Source organism: Gymnodraco acuticeps, unplaced genomic scaffold, assembly GCF_902827175.1.
Source record: "Gymnodraco acuticeps unplaced genomic scaffold, fGymAcu1.1, whole genome shotgun sequence".
NCBI lineage: Eukaryota > Metazoa > Chordata > Actinopteri > Perciformes > Bathydraconidae > Gymnodraco > Gymnodraco acuticeps.
In genome coordinates, this window is record NW_022990276.1 from 793,983 (window position 1) to 811,717 (window position 17,735).

A 17,735-nucleotide genomic window follows, 5' to 3' on the forward strand; every position below is an offset into this window, starting at 1 on the left:
GCAAAATCATTTATTTTATGTGCAATTTCCATTCAAACAGGGCCTAATCACACGCAGCAATAAGTGGTGAGGTATAAACAGTCCTGTGGGACGGGGCTTTCGGGAGCAAGAGCTCACTCATTCCTATTGATTTGCTCGTATTGACTGCGATGTTTAAGGTATAGATTTTTCTATTTAAAAATCTATATCGACAATAATCTGGTGTGTAAGCGGCAGGCGTTGACGGATGCTGGTCTGTAATTGACAGCGTGTAACATGTGGAGGGAGAGGGCAGGAGGCGAGGAGAAGAGAGGCATGCTGGGAGAGGCCGGCATGCTGCCCGGGACGGAGGAAACAAGATCCAGGAGCTGGGGGGGGGGGGGGGGGAGGCGAAGGAGGACGTGATCACCTCAATCATGGAGGGGCTCATCCCCTGACACCTTGTGTATTTGTGTTTTTATTTACATGCAAACATAACAAGTCCATGCACGTTGGTCATTAACCTCACTCAGTTTTACTTCACCAACATGTACTTTCATGCTGCAAACAGCTTCTTCATCATCATCATCATCATCATCATCATCATCATCATTTATTCACACGTTTTTAAAACAAGATATAGTACAATCACAAGTCATAATGGAGACATGTGAAATAGGACACCTCGATGAGCTATGAGAACAATAAACATTACATATCATTAATACATATAGAATTCAGAGACAACCCAAACACATTCCCCACACTAACCAAAAACCCTAAAAACTCAACTACTCTAACCCTAAAATATCTAATTCATCATTTGTCTAAAAATATGTTTAAGATAATAAACACAGACACAGCTTCATATTTCCCAGAACAGCAGTGGTCGCTCTTGTCTTCCTCCATCTGAATAACATAATGGTGCTCAGGAGGTCTTATTAAAAGCAGCAGTGATGAGATAACTTAATTGTGTGCATGGGTGTACTCCACTAGGTATTAGTGTTAAGCACCTATAGGTATCCATGGATTCTCTTATCTGGTCCTTATCCCTCCGAGGCAGGCCGCTATAGTAATGCACTGATCACCATTGGCATCATTATAGCCGGTATTATTAAGAGAGGGGGGGGGGGGGAATCCAGAAATCAATACAGGATACCTTTTGCAGCGGTAGTGAAAACGAGGAAGATGGGGGGTGGGAGGAGGTAGGTGGGAGGGAGGGAGATGGGGATGGAGGGAGGGAGGTGCGGGGGTGGGGTGGTGATGTGTGAGTAGTAGCGGGTCCTCTCTCGCCTCAATGTTGCGGCCAGATCGCTACAATCCTGGAGGGAGCCGGGTCGAATGAGATATTGGGGTTCCCACAATAATACCGGGGACAGACAGACAGACAAACAGACACACAGACGGATGGACGGAGATAGGCAAGTGTTCCGATAAAACGCGACACCATAACCGGAGTATTAGTATCTTATTTCCGTTGTTATTTTGAGCATTTTTAGTTATTTATTTAACCGCTCGTATTTATTTATTTATCTATCGATTGATTACGTTTTAATTACTGCCTTGTGACAGCCAGCGAGGGAGGAGGAGCGTCAGGGCCAAGCGTGCGTTGTGTTTCAGTGTGTGTGTGTGTTTAGCCATTTTTCGCCACACTTGTTTGTATTTATTTTATTTGTTGATGATAGCCTTTAATGAGGCTGTTTTGAATGTGCTCGCGACGCGATCTGCTGCTTTGCTTTTGCAGCGGCTGAATGTCTTCTATAGCCTTCATGCAAAAAGAGAAAGGAGCTAGAGACCAAATACAATAGATCAAACCAAATACTACAGAAATCCAAATAAGACTTTCTAACTCTGCTGGCCTTTTACACTGTCTTGTTTGTAGCCTATGTGTCATTATTTATTGTGCCGTTTTTAAATTTCAAAATACCAAAGCTAAGCCCGGCCGGTGTGAGCTACAGGAGGCTAGCGACTGTTCCCATGCCTTTTCACACCTATAGAAACATTAGTGAGGAGTGAGAGGATCAAATAAGCTCTCAATGTTTACTCAAGGAGAAGGTTTTAAAGGTAACAGAGACGCAGGTGCATCCACGACTCACAGCCTTTTATTCTAAAGCCGCTACAATAGGCCTGTAATTGTAACACAACTTTTCCTGTACAAGCGATCTCCGCTCGATCCGTCTGTGTGTCAGTCTGGACTGTGAAGCTAAACTGCTGCACTCAAGGGGACCATCCTACACATATGTTCTATGCACATTTACACCAAAACTAATGCCGGCCACCAGTCGACATCCACACATGTAAATAAAAGGGCGCAGCTGGGCTACATGTGTACACACCTAACGGCAAATGTTGTGAGCTCTCCATACCAAAAATATCCCCAAAGCTGTGCACCAGAGAAACGGACGAAGACAACAGAGCTCCAGAAGAGGACAGAGCTGGTACTTCTGTCAGATTATTTGCATCAAAACAAGAAGGAAGATCATGTTTGTCCCCTTGCCGGTGCCGTTCGTGTTTCAGAGAAGTGCTGCTGACCTGGCCGCCTGGCGCCTCAAGTCTCCTCAGGCTCTCCGCTCCAACTCCGGTAAGACATTTTTTCTCTTCTTCTCCCCCGCTACACATCCTCCATGTCGGTCAGACTCAGCCATGCAGACCCGCCCCGCCTCGCTCGGTGCCGATGCACTAGCAGAGGGGAGAGCTGACGGTGCACACACCCACTTACACACACACTCCTCCGGCTCCCTTTGAAGGCTTAAACACAGTCCTTTAAACTTCAGAATCAAAGAAGCTTTCCCGAGCGCACCAGAGCGTCCAGACTCATTGAAAATTAATTGCGTAAAATGTCCGTTTTTGCAGTCCATTCTGTGTAGCGATGCGCCACTGTTCCTTCCGTGTGTTGCTTAATTTCCACGCCGACTATTTCCCGTTTCTCTGAGTGTATTTCTCTCCTGTCTCCGTCCCCCATCCTTCCCCTCTCCTCCACTGCCTGCGCCTGAGCCTCAGCCTCCGTCTCTCCCCAACTAGACTCTCGGCAGGCAGGGAATATTCATGCCAACTTATCGATCCTGCGGAGATCGATTCCTGGGCCGGTGGAAGAAGGGAGAGGGGGAGAGAGTAGGTGCACGAAGGAGTACGAACAAACGAGAGTATAGAGACAGAAACCATTATTTCCCCCTTTTTATTTCACAATGTTTTGACAATGTGTTTTAATGACATAATATGTTTGTGTTCTGCTTTGTGGTTCTCTGTGATGGATGCCTTTGCAGTGACTTGCATGCTGGATAAAGGGGACATGGTTTGTAAACACCACTGGAAATAGACTTCCCTTATGGAGATTGCATCTCTCTGTCCCATCGCAGCTTGGCTGCTGCACGGTTGAAAGCGGAGGAGCAGAGGGAATGTGGAGGGAGTCAGGGAAGGAAGAAGGGGGAGGGAGCCGTTCTGGGGCGCCGTCTACGTTTCATCTGCGCTGGAGCGGAATAAAAGACGCATGGTGGGAGCAGCCAGGCTGGCTTCAGTGTGTCACTGACTGTAGCTGTGAGAGAGCTCCAGCTCAGTCCAGCTTCGACTGTTTGTCAGACATGCAACAGCTGCTCAGCCCCCCCCCCCCCCCCCCCACTACACTATACATCTTTGGAGAGGGAAGGATGCCTCTAATGTGTTTTCTGTCCTGTTTGTGCAAAGGGCTGCAAAGTGAGGGAAAATGCCCTGAGGTCAATTGGATTATTCACTAATGCATATACATACAGTAACTTACAGTGCGTAAATGTGTGCACCTTATTCGATGGACTCTTAAAGGGCCAGGCATCCCCTCTAGTGACCTCCCCCCCTCTCTATTTCCAGATCAGTTCAATTTGATTTCAGAGATCCCAGCTTCACCCTCTACCCCACATACTCAGTCACAGGTGCACAGCATGTGACAATGAAGTGATAGGTGATACAGGGGGAGAGGTAGAGAGGGTAGAGGGATGAGAGGGACCTGTTACCTTCCATATCTCCAGAGATATACACACAGAAAAGAGGGGAGAGGGGTTGAGGGGAGGACTAGGGGACCGAGGAGGAGGAGTTTTAGTGCTCCGCACGTTGAAAAATGGTGAATGTCGGAATGAGATAAAAAAAAATGTGGAAAGAGAGAGCGGGAGAGAGGGAGAAGTGGGTGGAAGTAAGAGTAGATGACAGAGTGAAAAACGAGGAGGGAGAGGAAAACCCAGTTTGAGCTGGAGAGGTGAGAGTAAACCACGGATGAGCCATTATGTTGCAGCGTCCCGGGCCAGGGCCAGCATCTGAATAAGCAGGCAAACTGATAGGATGTGTACACAGGCTGCTGGAGCCCTGAGATGCTGGGATAACAGTGATTCACAATGCTATGCTGATTTTATTCCACTCTGATAACACAGTACAAGGTGCTGTCCTTTTCAAGGAGTTTGTCGCTAAACGGGTCCAGGGTCAGTTCAGCATCTCAGGACTGAAATAGGACTGTCCTGTTGTTTCTTTAGGAATTATGCAGTGGCAAATACCAAGGGGACGACATGGATGTTTTACTCTGAAGAAAGAGTTGACGCACCACAGCCGTGTCATCAGGAACTTTTTGTCCAGCTTAGGCCTTGTGCCCTTGAGTTATAATCAGTCTAACACACACACACACACACACACACACACACACACACACACACACACACACACACACACACACACACACACACACACGTCTTCAGAGGAATTTTAGGACTTTTGACTCGCAGTTAACTTGAGTCTTTGACTGGTGGTCGCTCCTTGACTTCCTGTGAGTCGGAGCTTTGTACGGGGTCAGAGGTCGCAGCAGGAGGGTTTGATTTAGCCCCACCTGACCCTTCTTTGCCCCCTGTGTTTTCATTTCTTTCATGTTACAACAGGCCTCAAGCACTCATGCACAACCCCTGTGGGGGCTCACACACAGACATCGTCATGAAACAGGCGAAGCATCATATAGCATAAAACAAGACCGTTTTCCACCTGGATAGTGAGCCGCTGTAACCCATCCAGGTTTTCTTCTATTTTTAATGGCAGTGTGTCTGTGAAGGCCCTGGTCACTCCTGTGTGAACTATGTGTGTGTGTGTGTGTGTGTGTGTGTGTGTGTGTGTGTGTGTGTGTGTGTGTGTGTGTGTGTGTGTGTGTGTGTGTGTGTGTGTGTGTGTGTGTGTGTGTGTGTGTGTGTGTGTGTGTGTGTGTGTGTGTGTTTGTGTAGTAAAGTGGTTTGTGAAGCCATCAGCATTAACTGGTGTATGAAAGTTTAATGGGACATAGAGGAGAAACCGCAGGTTTCCCACACAGTGCAGGGCTTGATATGATATGATTTGATATGATGGGACATCAAGGGGTCTGGAGACTGCTTTTTTTCTCTCTTTCTCTCACATACACTTACACAAACACCTAGATTCACTTCATCTCAGCTATGCACCTCATGTCACACACCATTAACCACCATCTCCTATCATATACTGCCTAACTCCCCCGCACACACCACTCAGATTTGAGCCCCGCTTCATTTCTGTCTCTGAATTTCAGTCAGAATAACAGTTATTGTTGTTTACAATTCTCAGAGTCTCAGGGTCATAGGTCCAATCTAATGTTTTCAATCCAACAAAATGTTCACTTTTAATCCATTAATCTCAACGTCTTCAGCTCTGTGTCTGTGCTTTCTGGTTGCTTTCGAGAAATGTTTACATATTCATGGGGCCCTGGCACATGTCTTCGATGGCTGATGTTAGACTGTGCATGTGCCGACCCATTTGCTCTGTGTATGTCTGAGCAAGAGAGAGTGCGTAAGAGAGTGCGTAAGAGTGTGTGTGTGTGTGTGTGTGTGTGTGTGTGTGTGTGTGTGTGTGTGTGTGTGTGTGTGTGTGTGTGTGTGTGTGTGTGTGTGTGTGTGTGTGTGTGTGTGTGTGTGTGTGTGTGTGTGTGTGTGTGTGTGGGCACATGCATGAGCACACGTGCAAACTAGTGTGTGTAGGTATAGATCGGTTTGTGGAGGGGAGCGTGCAAGTCGCAGTGTTAACATGATTGCAAATGACAAAATGTCAACCTGGGTTTGTTAGCAACATAATGGGGAATCAATAGACACGAGAAAGATGTCAATACTACATGCTTTATTGCATTAAGCTACCTCTCTCCTTCTCCGTAGCCCTCTCTCTCCTCTTCTTCTCCCTCTCCCTCCTGCTCTCTGTCACAATACAATTCTCTCTCCCTGTGGTAGTAGAATTAGATTGCACTATATGATAGCCACAGGGTCCTGAATGCAGCAGGCTGATGGCAGAATGCTTCTGGAGCTAATGGGCTATCTGTGTGGCTATTTACGTATATTAAGCTCACGTAGATGTCCCCGGCTCAGTTTGACAACGTGACGGGGACCAAAGCAGCCTCCTCAGTGACGTCTTATGTTTAGGGGTTGCAGTAATACAATGAGACTAAGAGCATCTGAACTCCTGCTCTTAGACAAATGATTAAAGGTAATCATAGAGCATTACTCAAATCATCTGGCAGCAGAAAAAGGCTTATTTATGACAGCGTAGCATCTATGGAGGATGCAGTCACCTGCTGTTGTACTTAAGGTTTAAATGAATTAAACCTGTTATGGTTTTGGATTAATCCACACAAATCCAAATGTGCAGTGATAACAATTGAGTTTATTTTAATCCTATTAACTGTTTGCTTCTTTATGGATTTGCACAGGTGTACATACAGGTTGTGTTTATCTATTGTGTGTGTGTGTGTGTGTGTGTGTGTGTGTGTGTGTGTGTGTGTGTGTGTGTGTGTGTGTGTGTGTGTGTGTGTGTGTGTGTGTGTGGTGTGTGTGTGTGTGTGTGTGTGTGTGTGTGTGTGTGTGTGTGTGTGTGTTTGTTGAGACTAATGTAGTATTAATGCTGATGAAGTCCCAAAGCTCATTAGCAATATTGAGTGGTGTTCAGTTTCTCCAAGGGAACAGTACGGACACACACACACACACACACATATATATATATATATATATGTAGTGCATCCTCGTTAGCCATAAGTGTATTAATAAGCATCCACACACACACACACACACACACACACACACACACACACACACACACACACACACACTCACACCAATCAATGACCTTTACTCATGTGCTTTTTAAATGGCATACTCCAACAAAGACAGCAGGACACAGCAAGAGAATCATGCAAACATATTCTTCTGAAGAGCTCGATGAGTAGCATTTACAGTCTGTCCTTTATTCGTGAATGTAGTTGTTGTGCACTATATATCATTGGATTGACAAGCACACACACACACACGTACACGGAGCCGCGCTCCGAGGAATAATTGTGTGTACTCGGTAGCTGTGTCCAGTGAAATACAGCCCAGCATTAGTCCTAATCAGGGGCCGGGTGAGCAGGCCACTTAATCAGAGCTATCACCTGGAGAACACACACACACAGAGGGATAGAGGGTGTGTGTGTTCGTGGGCAGTTAATCAACACATCAGCAGGAATAAACACATACAAACCACGTGACGGAATTGATTTATACCTCTTTCAGTGTTTCTCGTCGCCTCTTTCCCTCTCTCTCCTCCAATAACACGGATGGCGTACATAGTGAGGACTCAAGCATACTTGACCTCTACACAGGGGGCATCCAGTTGTACCCTTGAGTGTGTGAGTGTATGTGTGACGCCCGGTCAGTAGTGGCTGGTTGTGATCAGGATTGTAGTGGGTTTCGCAACATGCTGCCAATCACCCACATCCGACTAGGCAGTCAAAGCAAGCTTTTGAACTCCCGCTGACCATATTGAACTCCTGATTATCTGATTTGTTTTCTTCCTCCAAAGATTCCTCTGGTCGGAGGGGCAAAAGCTGTATGCATTTGTGTTTTTGTTGTTGCATGTAGGGTCCGAGCAGTGTATTTGCTGGGATGACTGTGTTCTCGTGAACACACCAACAATCTGTGCTCTCCAGCCGATGTCTTCTTGCTGTTGATTGCCGCAGGCTGTAACCTCTGCCACCCCGCTCATGTGCCCGTACATTTAGATAATAAAAAAGACCAATAAAATCCAGGGGTTTGATTGGGTGTCTCCCCTTAGCCCAGCAGAGCAGACGACTAAATCAGAGGTCCTTCTCTCCATTTCATTTAGCTGATAAGATTTATGGTAATGAAGGGGTCCTATTAACCTTTGGGGTTCCACTGCTGTCCTTCAGAGCGAGGGGTGGATGAGAGTGCTTACCGACCGGGTTTTGAGGCACAGGCAGCGAACACGTCTGCTATAAGCAATGTCACTTCATCGCAAAAAGCACCCTCTGGAGTGCACACACACACACACACACACACACACACACACACACACACACACACACACACACACACACACACACACACACACACACACACACACACACACACACACACACACACACACACAGAGGCTCTCCAAAAAGCAGCTTTCGGGAGTTGAATGCACGTTTAATCCCCCTCCTCTCTTTCTCTTCTCTGCATTCTCCCTTTTCTTTATCCCCTCTATCCTTCCTGTTCGCCATCCTTCTCTCGGCAGGAGTGCTCTGTTAAGAAATTAATCTGTTGTACTCCACCACCTCTACTGCCTCTCACTTCCTCACTTCCTTGTAAGCTGCCTTTTTTTCAGAAGTGCAACTCTTTTTCTTCATTATGTGTAAAAATAAATGCCAGGGGAAAAATATACTAACAATAAAATGACATCTGATTGATTTAAACTTAGATTAAATATTTTGATATTTTATATAATTTCTACCTGCATATATCCATTCCAACAACACTGATCTTCTATAAATATTAGGGGGCAGTACTAAAGGGGGGATGACAGGGGGAGGCGTAAACCCCTCCTTCTCTTGTACATGGGCTGCACCCCTCTGTCCCTTTGTCTGCTTGTAAAGGGGACGAGGGGGGAGGCGCAGAATGGGGGTGCCGGAGGAGTGACTAAGTGACCTCTCTCTCCCCTTTCTTTTGACGCTCCCATGTTCTGTCCATTTTGTCGTGTCCGTCCCTCTCCCTCCCTCCCCTTTCATCCTCTTTCGTTCCCCCTTTTTTCAGGCTGGTTAAGTCGCCATGGCTGTTGGCCTCATATGTCCTGTCCTCTCTCTCTCCCTCCTTCTCCCCCCTCCTCTCTCTCTACCCGCATCTTTCCAAAGCAGCAGCCTGGTTGCCAAAGTGTCTGTCGGACACATTAAGGCTCATAAAAGCCTAGTCTGCGGTCGCACTCTTAACCACCAGTCAGAGGTAGTGTACAAAAGTGACTTTAAATGAGTCTGTGATTACCCTGGACCATGAAGAGACACTGAAGTGGCCAAGAGAGTGTGAGACAAGGCCGAAGCGTCCAAGAGAGGCAGGGGAAGAGCTGCCCTTGGACGTTTATCGAGTCTCTTAAGGAAAATTGAACAGAAACGAATATTTGTTTCTCCCACAACTAAGAGCTAAAAAGGCTACCTGGAAGTGGAACAAGCGATGAGAAGTTATAACCCGTCACCCACCCCCTTCATCACAACCTGCTTTTGCCCCTCCGCTCCCCGTCACCCCTCTTCCTAATTGGCCACATGCTGCCTTGAGTGACAAGTGTAATCATCAGTCAAATTATGATGGGGGGGAAGAAGGTGGAGACCAGGGGAGATGGAGGAGGAAGAGAGGAACAGCAGAAGGTGGTTGGGGGGGGCGGGTGAAGGGGTTGAAAGGAAGTGCTTTGATCAGAGATAGAGAGGGGGTGAGCGGGCAAACAGGCAGAGCTACATGGAAACCTGCTGTCCACACACCTGCTGCTTCAGAGATGGGCAACATCAGACCTCAGCATACTGAAGAACATCACACACAAGCTTTGTAACGGCCTCTGTAACCACAGTTAATCCCAAAAATGTGCACTGATTGTCCTCACAATGCATCTTGATATTGAACTTGGTCTTTTCATTTGAAATGTCCACTAAAGTCCTCTCCTGTCATTACAATTGCACAGAACAATGAAATCACAGGGTGTGGTGGCAACACGCTCTTTGACTGTGTGTTATATTTGGATGGACTTTGTAGAGCAGATGTTAGCTCTCCAGCCAGCTAACGAGGTTTACAGTAATTAGGAGTGCTGATGAAGCGCTTTGATTCCCCGGCTGTGGCGGCTCTCTCATTAGCGGCTAGCTAGCTAGCGCTGCAGCAGGCGCTCCAGTCACATCCTATTAGGCGGCTCAATGTACACTCTGAATTAGGAGCGGGAGATTAAGTGGAGATGAAAACTGTCTGCGTACACACACACATGGATAAATGCACACACATGCACACACACATGGATAAATGCACACACACGCACACGCACACACACACACACACACACACACACACACACACACACACACACACACACACGAATAAAAAAATGACTAGCAAAGTTCACATAGACTTGCTGTTATAATGAGGTAAGGAGAAGAAAATGTCTCCTTTGGAACCAACATTTTAACAAGACACTAATTGGGGTTGGTTTTGCAGTGAACACGAAGAACCTAAAACTTATGCATGTGGCAAGTTTTTTCAAAAGGAAGGGTGCTAATGAGAATACAAACAAATGCAACAAAGAGTGAAACAGTATCACCATTTTGTACACATTAGCCAAAATGTCTTGTGTGTAAGCATAACACTCCTGGTGTCTAATCCTGGCAGTGGAATATTTCCCCTATTTCCTACGAATGAAAGACAACTAAAAGACAACCTTGAGAATACTCCGATCTGCTCCTTCTGTTCTTCTATTGGTCAATACTCTCTACCCGCTCCTCTCCGCTCACTCCTCTCTGGCTCTCTCAGCGTCTTTTGTGTGATGGAGTGATTATTGAGGACGTGGCTCCTGTGTTTAACGCTGGTTGATGAAGTCTGCCTTTGTCTGTCTGTGCTAACCTGTCGCAACCGGGACACCGCTTATAGCAAAATCAATACCCAGAGTAGAAGAGAGAGAGAGAGAGAGAGAGAGAGAGAGAGGGGCCTGGCAAGGGAGGGAGAAAAGACAGGAGAGGGAGGGAGAGAGGGTTTTTTGAAGGTAGATGAAGGCTAGAGGAAAGAGCAGGAAATGTTTGAAAAGTAAGTCGAAAAGAGTGGGACATTTAAATACATGACTCCACCGCTGCTGTTGGTGTTGCTCCTTGTGTGTGTGAAGCAGGGGCGCCGTAAGGGGGTGAAGAGTTAGGACGATTCTAAGGGCCCGTGACTGACAGGGGCCCAAACTATTTTAGAACATTAAGAAAAAAATGTTTAAGTAAGCAATGTGATTATCTTTTCATGGGGCCCAAAATCCCTGGCGGCGCCCGTGTGTGTGAAAATCAGGGCATTTATATGTATGTGTTTGTGTTTCCTGTGCATGGCCTTGACTGAGGGGCGGTTGTATCGCGTGTAGTGTGTGTGATTGTTTAAGTGGATGGGACGGTATCTGTGTGAGAGCTTTGCTTACTCCCTCTCTCCCCCTAGAGTCAAAGTCAGCGTGAAGAGGAGAGGGGAGAGACAGAGGGACGAGGAGAAGGACGGAGGAGGAGAAGGAAGGATAGGGAGAAGGAGAGGTGTAAGGGGTGGGGAGGAGGAGGGGGGTGAGCAGTAGTGTGAGAGAGGCACAGCTGGGAAATGAGAAATGCAACCCCTCCCCGTGTACCACCACCTTACACTCACACATACGCCGCACGCACGCACACACACACACACACACACACACACACACACACACACACACACACACACACACACACACACACACACACACACACACATATGCACGATCCCCATCTCTTTATCCTCCCCTCAGGAAAGAAGAGGTGGAGGTGGGGGCTGTGAAGGGAAGAGAGGGGCAGGGGGGATAGGAAGAGATGGAGAAGGGGACAGATAGGGGCATTAAAATTCATGGCCTTTTTTTTTATTTTCCCTGCTGAAAATCAATAGTGTTTACTATGAATGAGTGGAACAGTGGACAACAGTGGTGCCGGGGGGACAGAGGGAGACAGAGAGGAGGAGGAGGAGGAGGAGGAGGAGGAGGAGGAGGAGGAGGAGGAAGAAGAGAGAGAAAGAGAAGGAGGTAAAGAGGAGGAGGGGTGACTTTATTGCGATAGGCAGAAGCACCAGAGGCCAAGGTTAAAGACCAGCAGCAGCAGCAGAGAGATGGAGGCACTGAGTAAATCCACTTCTCAAACAGACATACTGCCCTGTAAATGCATATTTACTATTGGCTATCATAAGGTTGTAATGTAAAGTAAATCATAACCTGCCCGACAGTAATGTCCCCCGCTGTAATATCATCCTTTCAACCTTCTTTTCTCTTCTTACTTTCCATTTCTCATTCCTCGCTTCGGCTGGCTCCACCTCTCAAAAACGTGCGTGTGTGTTAATTAGCAGCCAGCAAACACCACTGACACAGCCTCTCAACAAGCAAACAGCAGACTCACACACACACACACACACACACACACACACACACACACACACACACACACACACACACACACATACCCACATACCATGTATACATCACTTCAGGGGACATTACATTGACTTACATGCATTTCCTGGAGACTTATCCTAACCTTAACCATAACCAACACATGCCTAACCCTAACCCTTACCAAGTCTTCACCCTAAAATTAATGATTCCCTCATGGGGACCTCCATTTTGTCCCCATAAGGGAGACGAGTCCCCACACGTGACTATGTAAACAGATTTAGGTCCCCACAAGTATAGTAATGCTAGGCCACACACACACACACACACACAGACACACACACACACACACACACACACACACACACACACACACACACACACACACACACACACACACACACACACACACACACACACACACACACACACACACACACACACACACACACACACAAACAAACTCCAGACCCGTTCACACTGAGTTGTTCTGCAACCCTGACCCTGATTCCTGCAGCTGAAAGTCTAGAAGTTCAGGATGACTTACCACTGTTCTGATTAAGCTCTGCCTGTGTCTCACACCACTTGATCAAAGCAGAAAAGCACTATCTGTTTTTCTACTTTTTACCAAATGTGGCCCCTACATGTTTCATAGCAATCAAAGCTTTTAAAACAGTTATGCCCTTTTACAGCTGGCAACATTCTGACAGTAAATAGAAAACAAAGATTTAAGGGTGTTGAATGTGACTTCTCAAATACAGCAAAGTTTTCTCCCTTTTTTTCTAAGATCAAACGGCATTTTTGTTGTTGTTGTATTTATTTCTTTACTACATATATGGTATCAGATTCTCAGCATGAAGTGTCTTTAGGTTGTTTTGTGTGCAGTTGCATGTGTGCATACGTTTTGTGCACTTGCATGGCTATCTTGTGCAAGTGTGTGATCCTGCATTGCCGTGCATGTGGAAGTGTGTGTGAGCTGGGCAGTGGGTGATATATATTCAAGCAGCTCATGCATTATGGAGAGTGCAGGTGAGAGCATCTAAATGTGAACTTCTGGTATGTGGAAGGTTCAGGGCCAATCTCACTGAAGCCTCTGGTATTAGCATAGCATCTCCATTTCAAATCGGCCTGTCAAAAGCCAGCAGCATGTTTTATTCAGCAACAGATATTGATCACATATTATGCATACATACCAAATCTATACAACATACCAAAACCAAGCCTTTGAAATGTATATGATACTGCTTGGTGAATATGCCCCATGCAGAATTGGTATGTGCATAAACTTTGCGGATGCTAAATATATATTTTTAGGTTTTATGCAGCTGCAGTGTTTTCATGTGCACAGATGTTGATCAGTTTGTTTACCGGTCAAAGGAGAGGATAGAGGCAGGCAAAGTGCATCCTTTCAGCCTCTGTGGTGTGTGTGTGTGTGTGTGTGTGTGTGTGTGTGTGTGTGTGTGTGTGTGTGTGTGTGTGTGTGTGTGTGTGTGTGTGTGTGTGTGTCTGTGTGTGTGTGTGTGTGTGTGTGTGTGTGTGTGTGTGTGTGTGTGTGTGTGTGTGTGTGTGTGTGTGTGTCTGTGTGTGTGTGTGTGTGTGTGTGTGTGTGTGTGTGTGTGTGTGTGTGTGTGTCTGTCTGTCTGTCTGTGTGTGTGTGTGTGTGTGTGTGTGTGTGTGTGTGTGTGTGTGTGTGTGTGTGTCTGTGTGTGTGTGTGTGTCTGTGTGTGTGTGTGTGTGTGTGTGTCTGTGTGGGTGTGTGTGTGTCTGTGTATGTGTGTGTGTCTGTGTGTGTGTGTGTGTGTGTGTGTGTGGGTGTGTGTGTGTCTGTGTGGACAGTGCATCGTCTGCAGGGATGAGGAGAGTTTGCTGAGGTCAGAAAGGCACGACGGTTCTTTCCAGTGGGCTCACGCTTGTGTGTTCATTACTCCGACGCTTCAAAAGACCAAAGTGGGTGTTGTGTGCTAACTTCAATTTCTCAATCCACTTACAAAGCTTCTAGCTTCTTGGTTCGAAAATGACCTCCAAGCACCCATATACATTAACAGCCAACATTTCACTTTACCGGCTTCTCTTTGTCCATCAACATGTTTTTCCATCAATAGTTCTCCATGTGTTAAACCGGAGACCTAGGCCATCTCTGCCCCTCTATAATGTGCTGTTTTTACCATCACGCTGCATCGGGGCCGCACTAAATCTCCCGTCTCTAAATGACTGGAGTGGATGAGAGGTCACATTATATGGGGGAGGAGGACAATGCAGGCTGTGATGGAGCTTGCTTTTTCACCCAGAGGTGGCCCATTTGCCGAATGGGCCACAAGGAAGCTAAACGTCGGTCTGTTAGGGAACGGAAAAAAAAATTCTCTGACCGCATGACTTTGCACTGAGGTTGAATTCAGTGTTTCATTAGCTATATTTCTTGTACTATTCCCCCCCAACCCCCTCTGCCTCTGCCCCCCCCTCTCTCTGTACTCTGTTCCCTTAGCGACCGTTTCCAAGGTGCCCATTCCCAAGGGATGGAGGAGGAGTCCGGTGATGTCATGCATGCATAACTCCACACCTGTAATTCATGTCCACTTCCTCTCTGTCTTTGTCACATTTTGCTTTCCATACTTTAAAACTCCACGCTGCTGTTTTGTCCCATGTTTCACCCCGTTTGAAATGCTTTTGCACACTTCCCACTTCTCTTTTGTTCCTTTTTCTTAGCCTCTGATAGTTTCGTTCCAGTTTTAGATTGAAACTTTTACGTTTATGTTTTGGTTTTTACAGTGACGCTTATGTTTTCACTTGCTGTTAAAAGAGAGACAGTTGAGCTGCCCTCTGTCCACAGTGTACACGACTCTCCACATCTGCACCATGTTTAAAAGGTCATTTGTCAAACCTGACATTTTCTGCCCTTACCAAAGGTTTCCTCAATATCCAGCCCCGGCTCCCCCATTCAGGGTTTATGTTTTTTCATTTATTTGTTTGCTTTTGTATAAACCTTGTCCGACACTACACTTCTCTTCGGTGTCAAAATATTTCAATAGAGAGGGAAGCTGAGTTTTATCATTTTATATCGTTCAATAAATTAAGGAATGACAGATGTGGTCCCCCTGTGCTGGTGTGAGTGTGTTTGTGAGTGTTTTTGAGTGTTTGAATGTGTGTGTGTGGGTTGCCTGGGCAATGGGGCCAAAGACTCCATGTAAGTTGCAACCGGAAGTATAGTGAGTGAGTAGTGAGTCTGATTTGGAATTTGTGTGTGTCGGCAGGATATTTGTACTCAGCACATGTTGTCACTCTCCTGTTCCCCTGTGTACCTTTTGTTCCAACCCTTTTCCACCATTTTGGTTTTTGTTCCCGACAAAAAGAGGCCCCACAGCAAGGACCCCTACCTGAGCACCGCCTCCCTCCAGATACTTTTCAAAGCTTCCCCTCCGACACACACTCTCCCCCCTCTCTCTCATCTCAAACCCTGTCTCTCTTCACCTCACCCTCTCTTTCAAATTAGCTTTATTGGCATGTCTATATAATAAGGCATGCATGTTTTATAATGTAAAAATTACAATTCCCAATGGAAGAAAAGTCTAAACACTGGTTTGCACATACACTAACTACTCAATATGCATATGAGAAGATACAACAGTAGGAAAGGAAATCTAAAGGTTTCTTGTTTTGTTTTGCAGATATTTTGCTGCATTGATGGCATTGTCAGGAAGTTTTTTCCAAGTAAACACTGACGTTTTTGGATCTTAACATTTGGTATTGTTGGATACCTTTTTTGAAGTTGGTTCTTGTTTCTACAGGCTGCAGTAGGTAGCAAGAACTGTTGCTGTCTCTACAGATTACTCAGGAAAAGTTAGGCACTAGTCATTTATATGACAGGAACTTGACAAAAAATATCATATTCATCAGGCTCCAACTCAGATTGGAATAGTTAGAATTGGTTTGAACATGGTAAATATCAATATGGATTGATCCAATATCCCTGATGCAAAGTGAAAACATCGGTTCATACTATTATCCTTAAGATATGCCTTTATTTTGAAAAGTATATGGCATGTCTGTGTCACCTTTTCCACCGAAGAGCACCTCCTTCCTCCAGAGCCAGTATACCATTATTAGTTGCTTTTTATGAGTTGATGAGTCTTTAATTATTTGTATTAAATAGGCATAAACTATTGCCTCATATGGATTTCAGGCCCCTGAATTACGTATAATCAGAATCGAATCATGGCATGCGTGCAGGCGTGCCTGTGTGTGTGTGTGTGTGTGTGTGTGTGTGTGTGTGTGTGTGTGTGTGTGTGTGTGTGTGTGTGTGTGTGTGGTGTGTGTGTGTGTGTGTGTGTGTGTGTGTGTGTGTGTGTGTGTGTGTGTGTGTGTGTGTGTGTGTGTGTGTGTGTGTGTGTGTGCGTGCGTGTGTGCGTGCGTCTCAGCAGCCAGTTTGTGGTCACAGTGTGTTTTTAGTTAATGTCTGTTTCAGTCTCTCTCTCTGCTTAGCGGTGATGGGAGGGCTCCGGTGGGCTTGTTGAATGAACTCTGTGGTTGTGCTGACAAATCAATGATAAAGAGTAATGACATCAACACCGTAATGTATCTCCTTGTGCTTTCATTGACTCCCCCTCTTAGCTCACCTTGGGTCTTTGACTTCGCTTTGCACCATAAACTATGTTTCTATCTCTTTATGTTTGGCATTATATGTATCTTTTATCTCCGTCGTTTGTTTCTCTCTATTGGTCCGTCTATCCTCTAACTCCCTTCCTCTCTCTCCCTTTCTCCCTCCCTCTTGCTGTATTGATCCAGTCATAGTTTTCTCAGTCTTCACAGTACTGGGCCGCTCTAATCAATACAGATAATTGTCTGCTCTCTCTCGATGCCAAACATAGTCTCCCCTTCTCCCCTCCCTCCCTCTCTCGCTTTTTATCAATGAACCCCGGTCTTCCCTCACCCTCCTCACCCACCCCCCTCCAGACAGGGATTCCCCCTCCCCTAATCACGGGAGATAACCTGCTTTCTTTACCGATTTTCTCCCCCCCGCCCTCCCATACACACATCCCGGCCTCCCTTTCCTCCCCCGTTCATCGATTACCGTGAGAGCCAGGCCACCCGCCCCACAGATGTAAACACACAGCGCTCGTGTTGTGCTTTAGTCGTCCTTCGACCGCTCCTCCTGTGTGGCCCTTTGGGTTAATCAGTGGAAATTCTTCAGTTAAACTGTGGAGAAGGTTTCTTATGATAACTCAGTTAACAGTTATACATTCACTATCCGACCTTTTGACCTGTCATCCTGAAAATATAGCCGCTTATGTTTGACTATAAGCCAGACATCTTCGAGCACTATAAGACCCCAATCCATGTTCTGGTTGATCTATTTTATTTATAGA

General features: G+C 46.1%; 1 protein-coding gene across 1 annotated transcript in view; it reads left to right on the forward strand.

Annotated features, from left to right (window-relative positions):
- Positions 1-1,143: 1,143 nt before the first annotated feature.
- The window catches only part of pou2f2a (POU class 2 homeobox 2a), a gene marked incomplete in the record, with an annotated part of 51,634 nt that continues 35,042 nt past the window's right edge, over positions 1,144-17,735 (forward strand). The window contains 1 exon segment of the mRNA XM_034221647.1: positions 1,144-2,539. Coding sequence (XP_034077538.1) covers positions 2,440-2,539 — 100 coding nt within the window.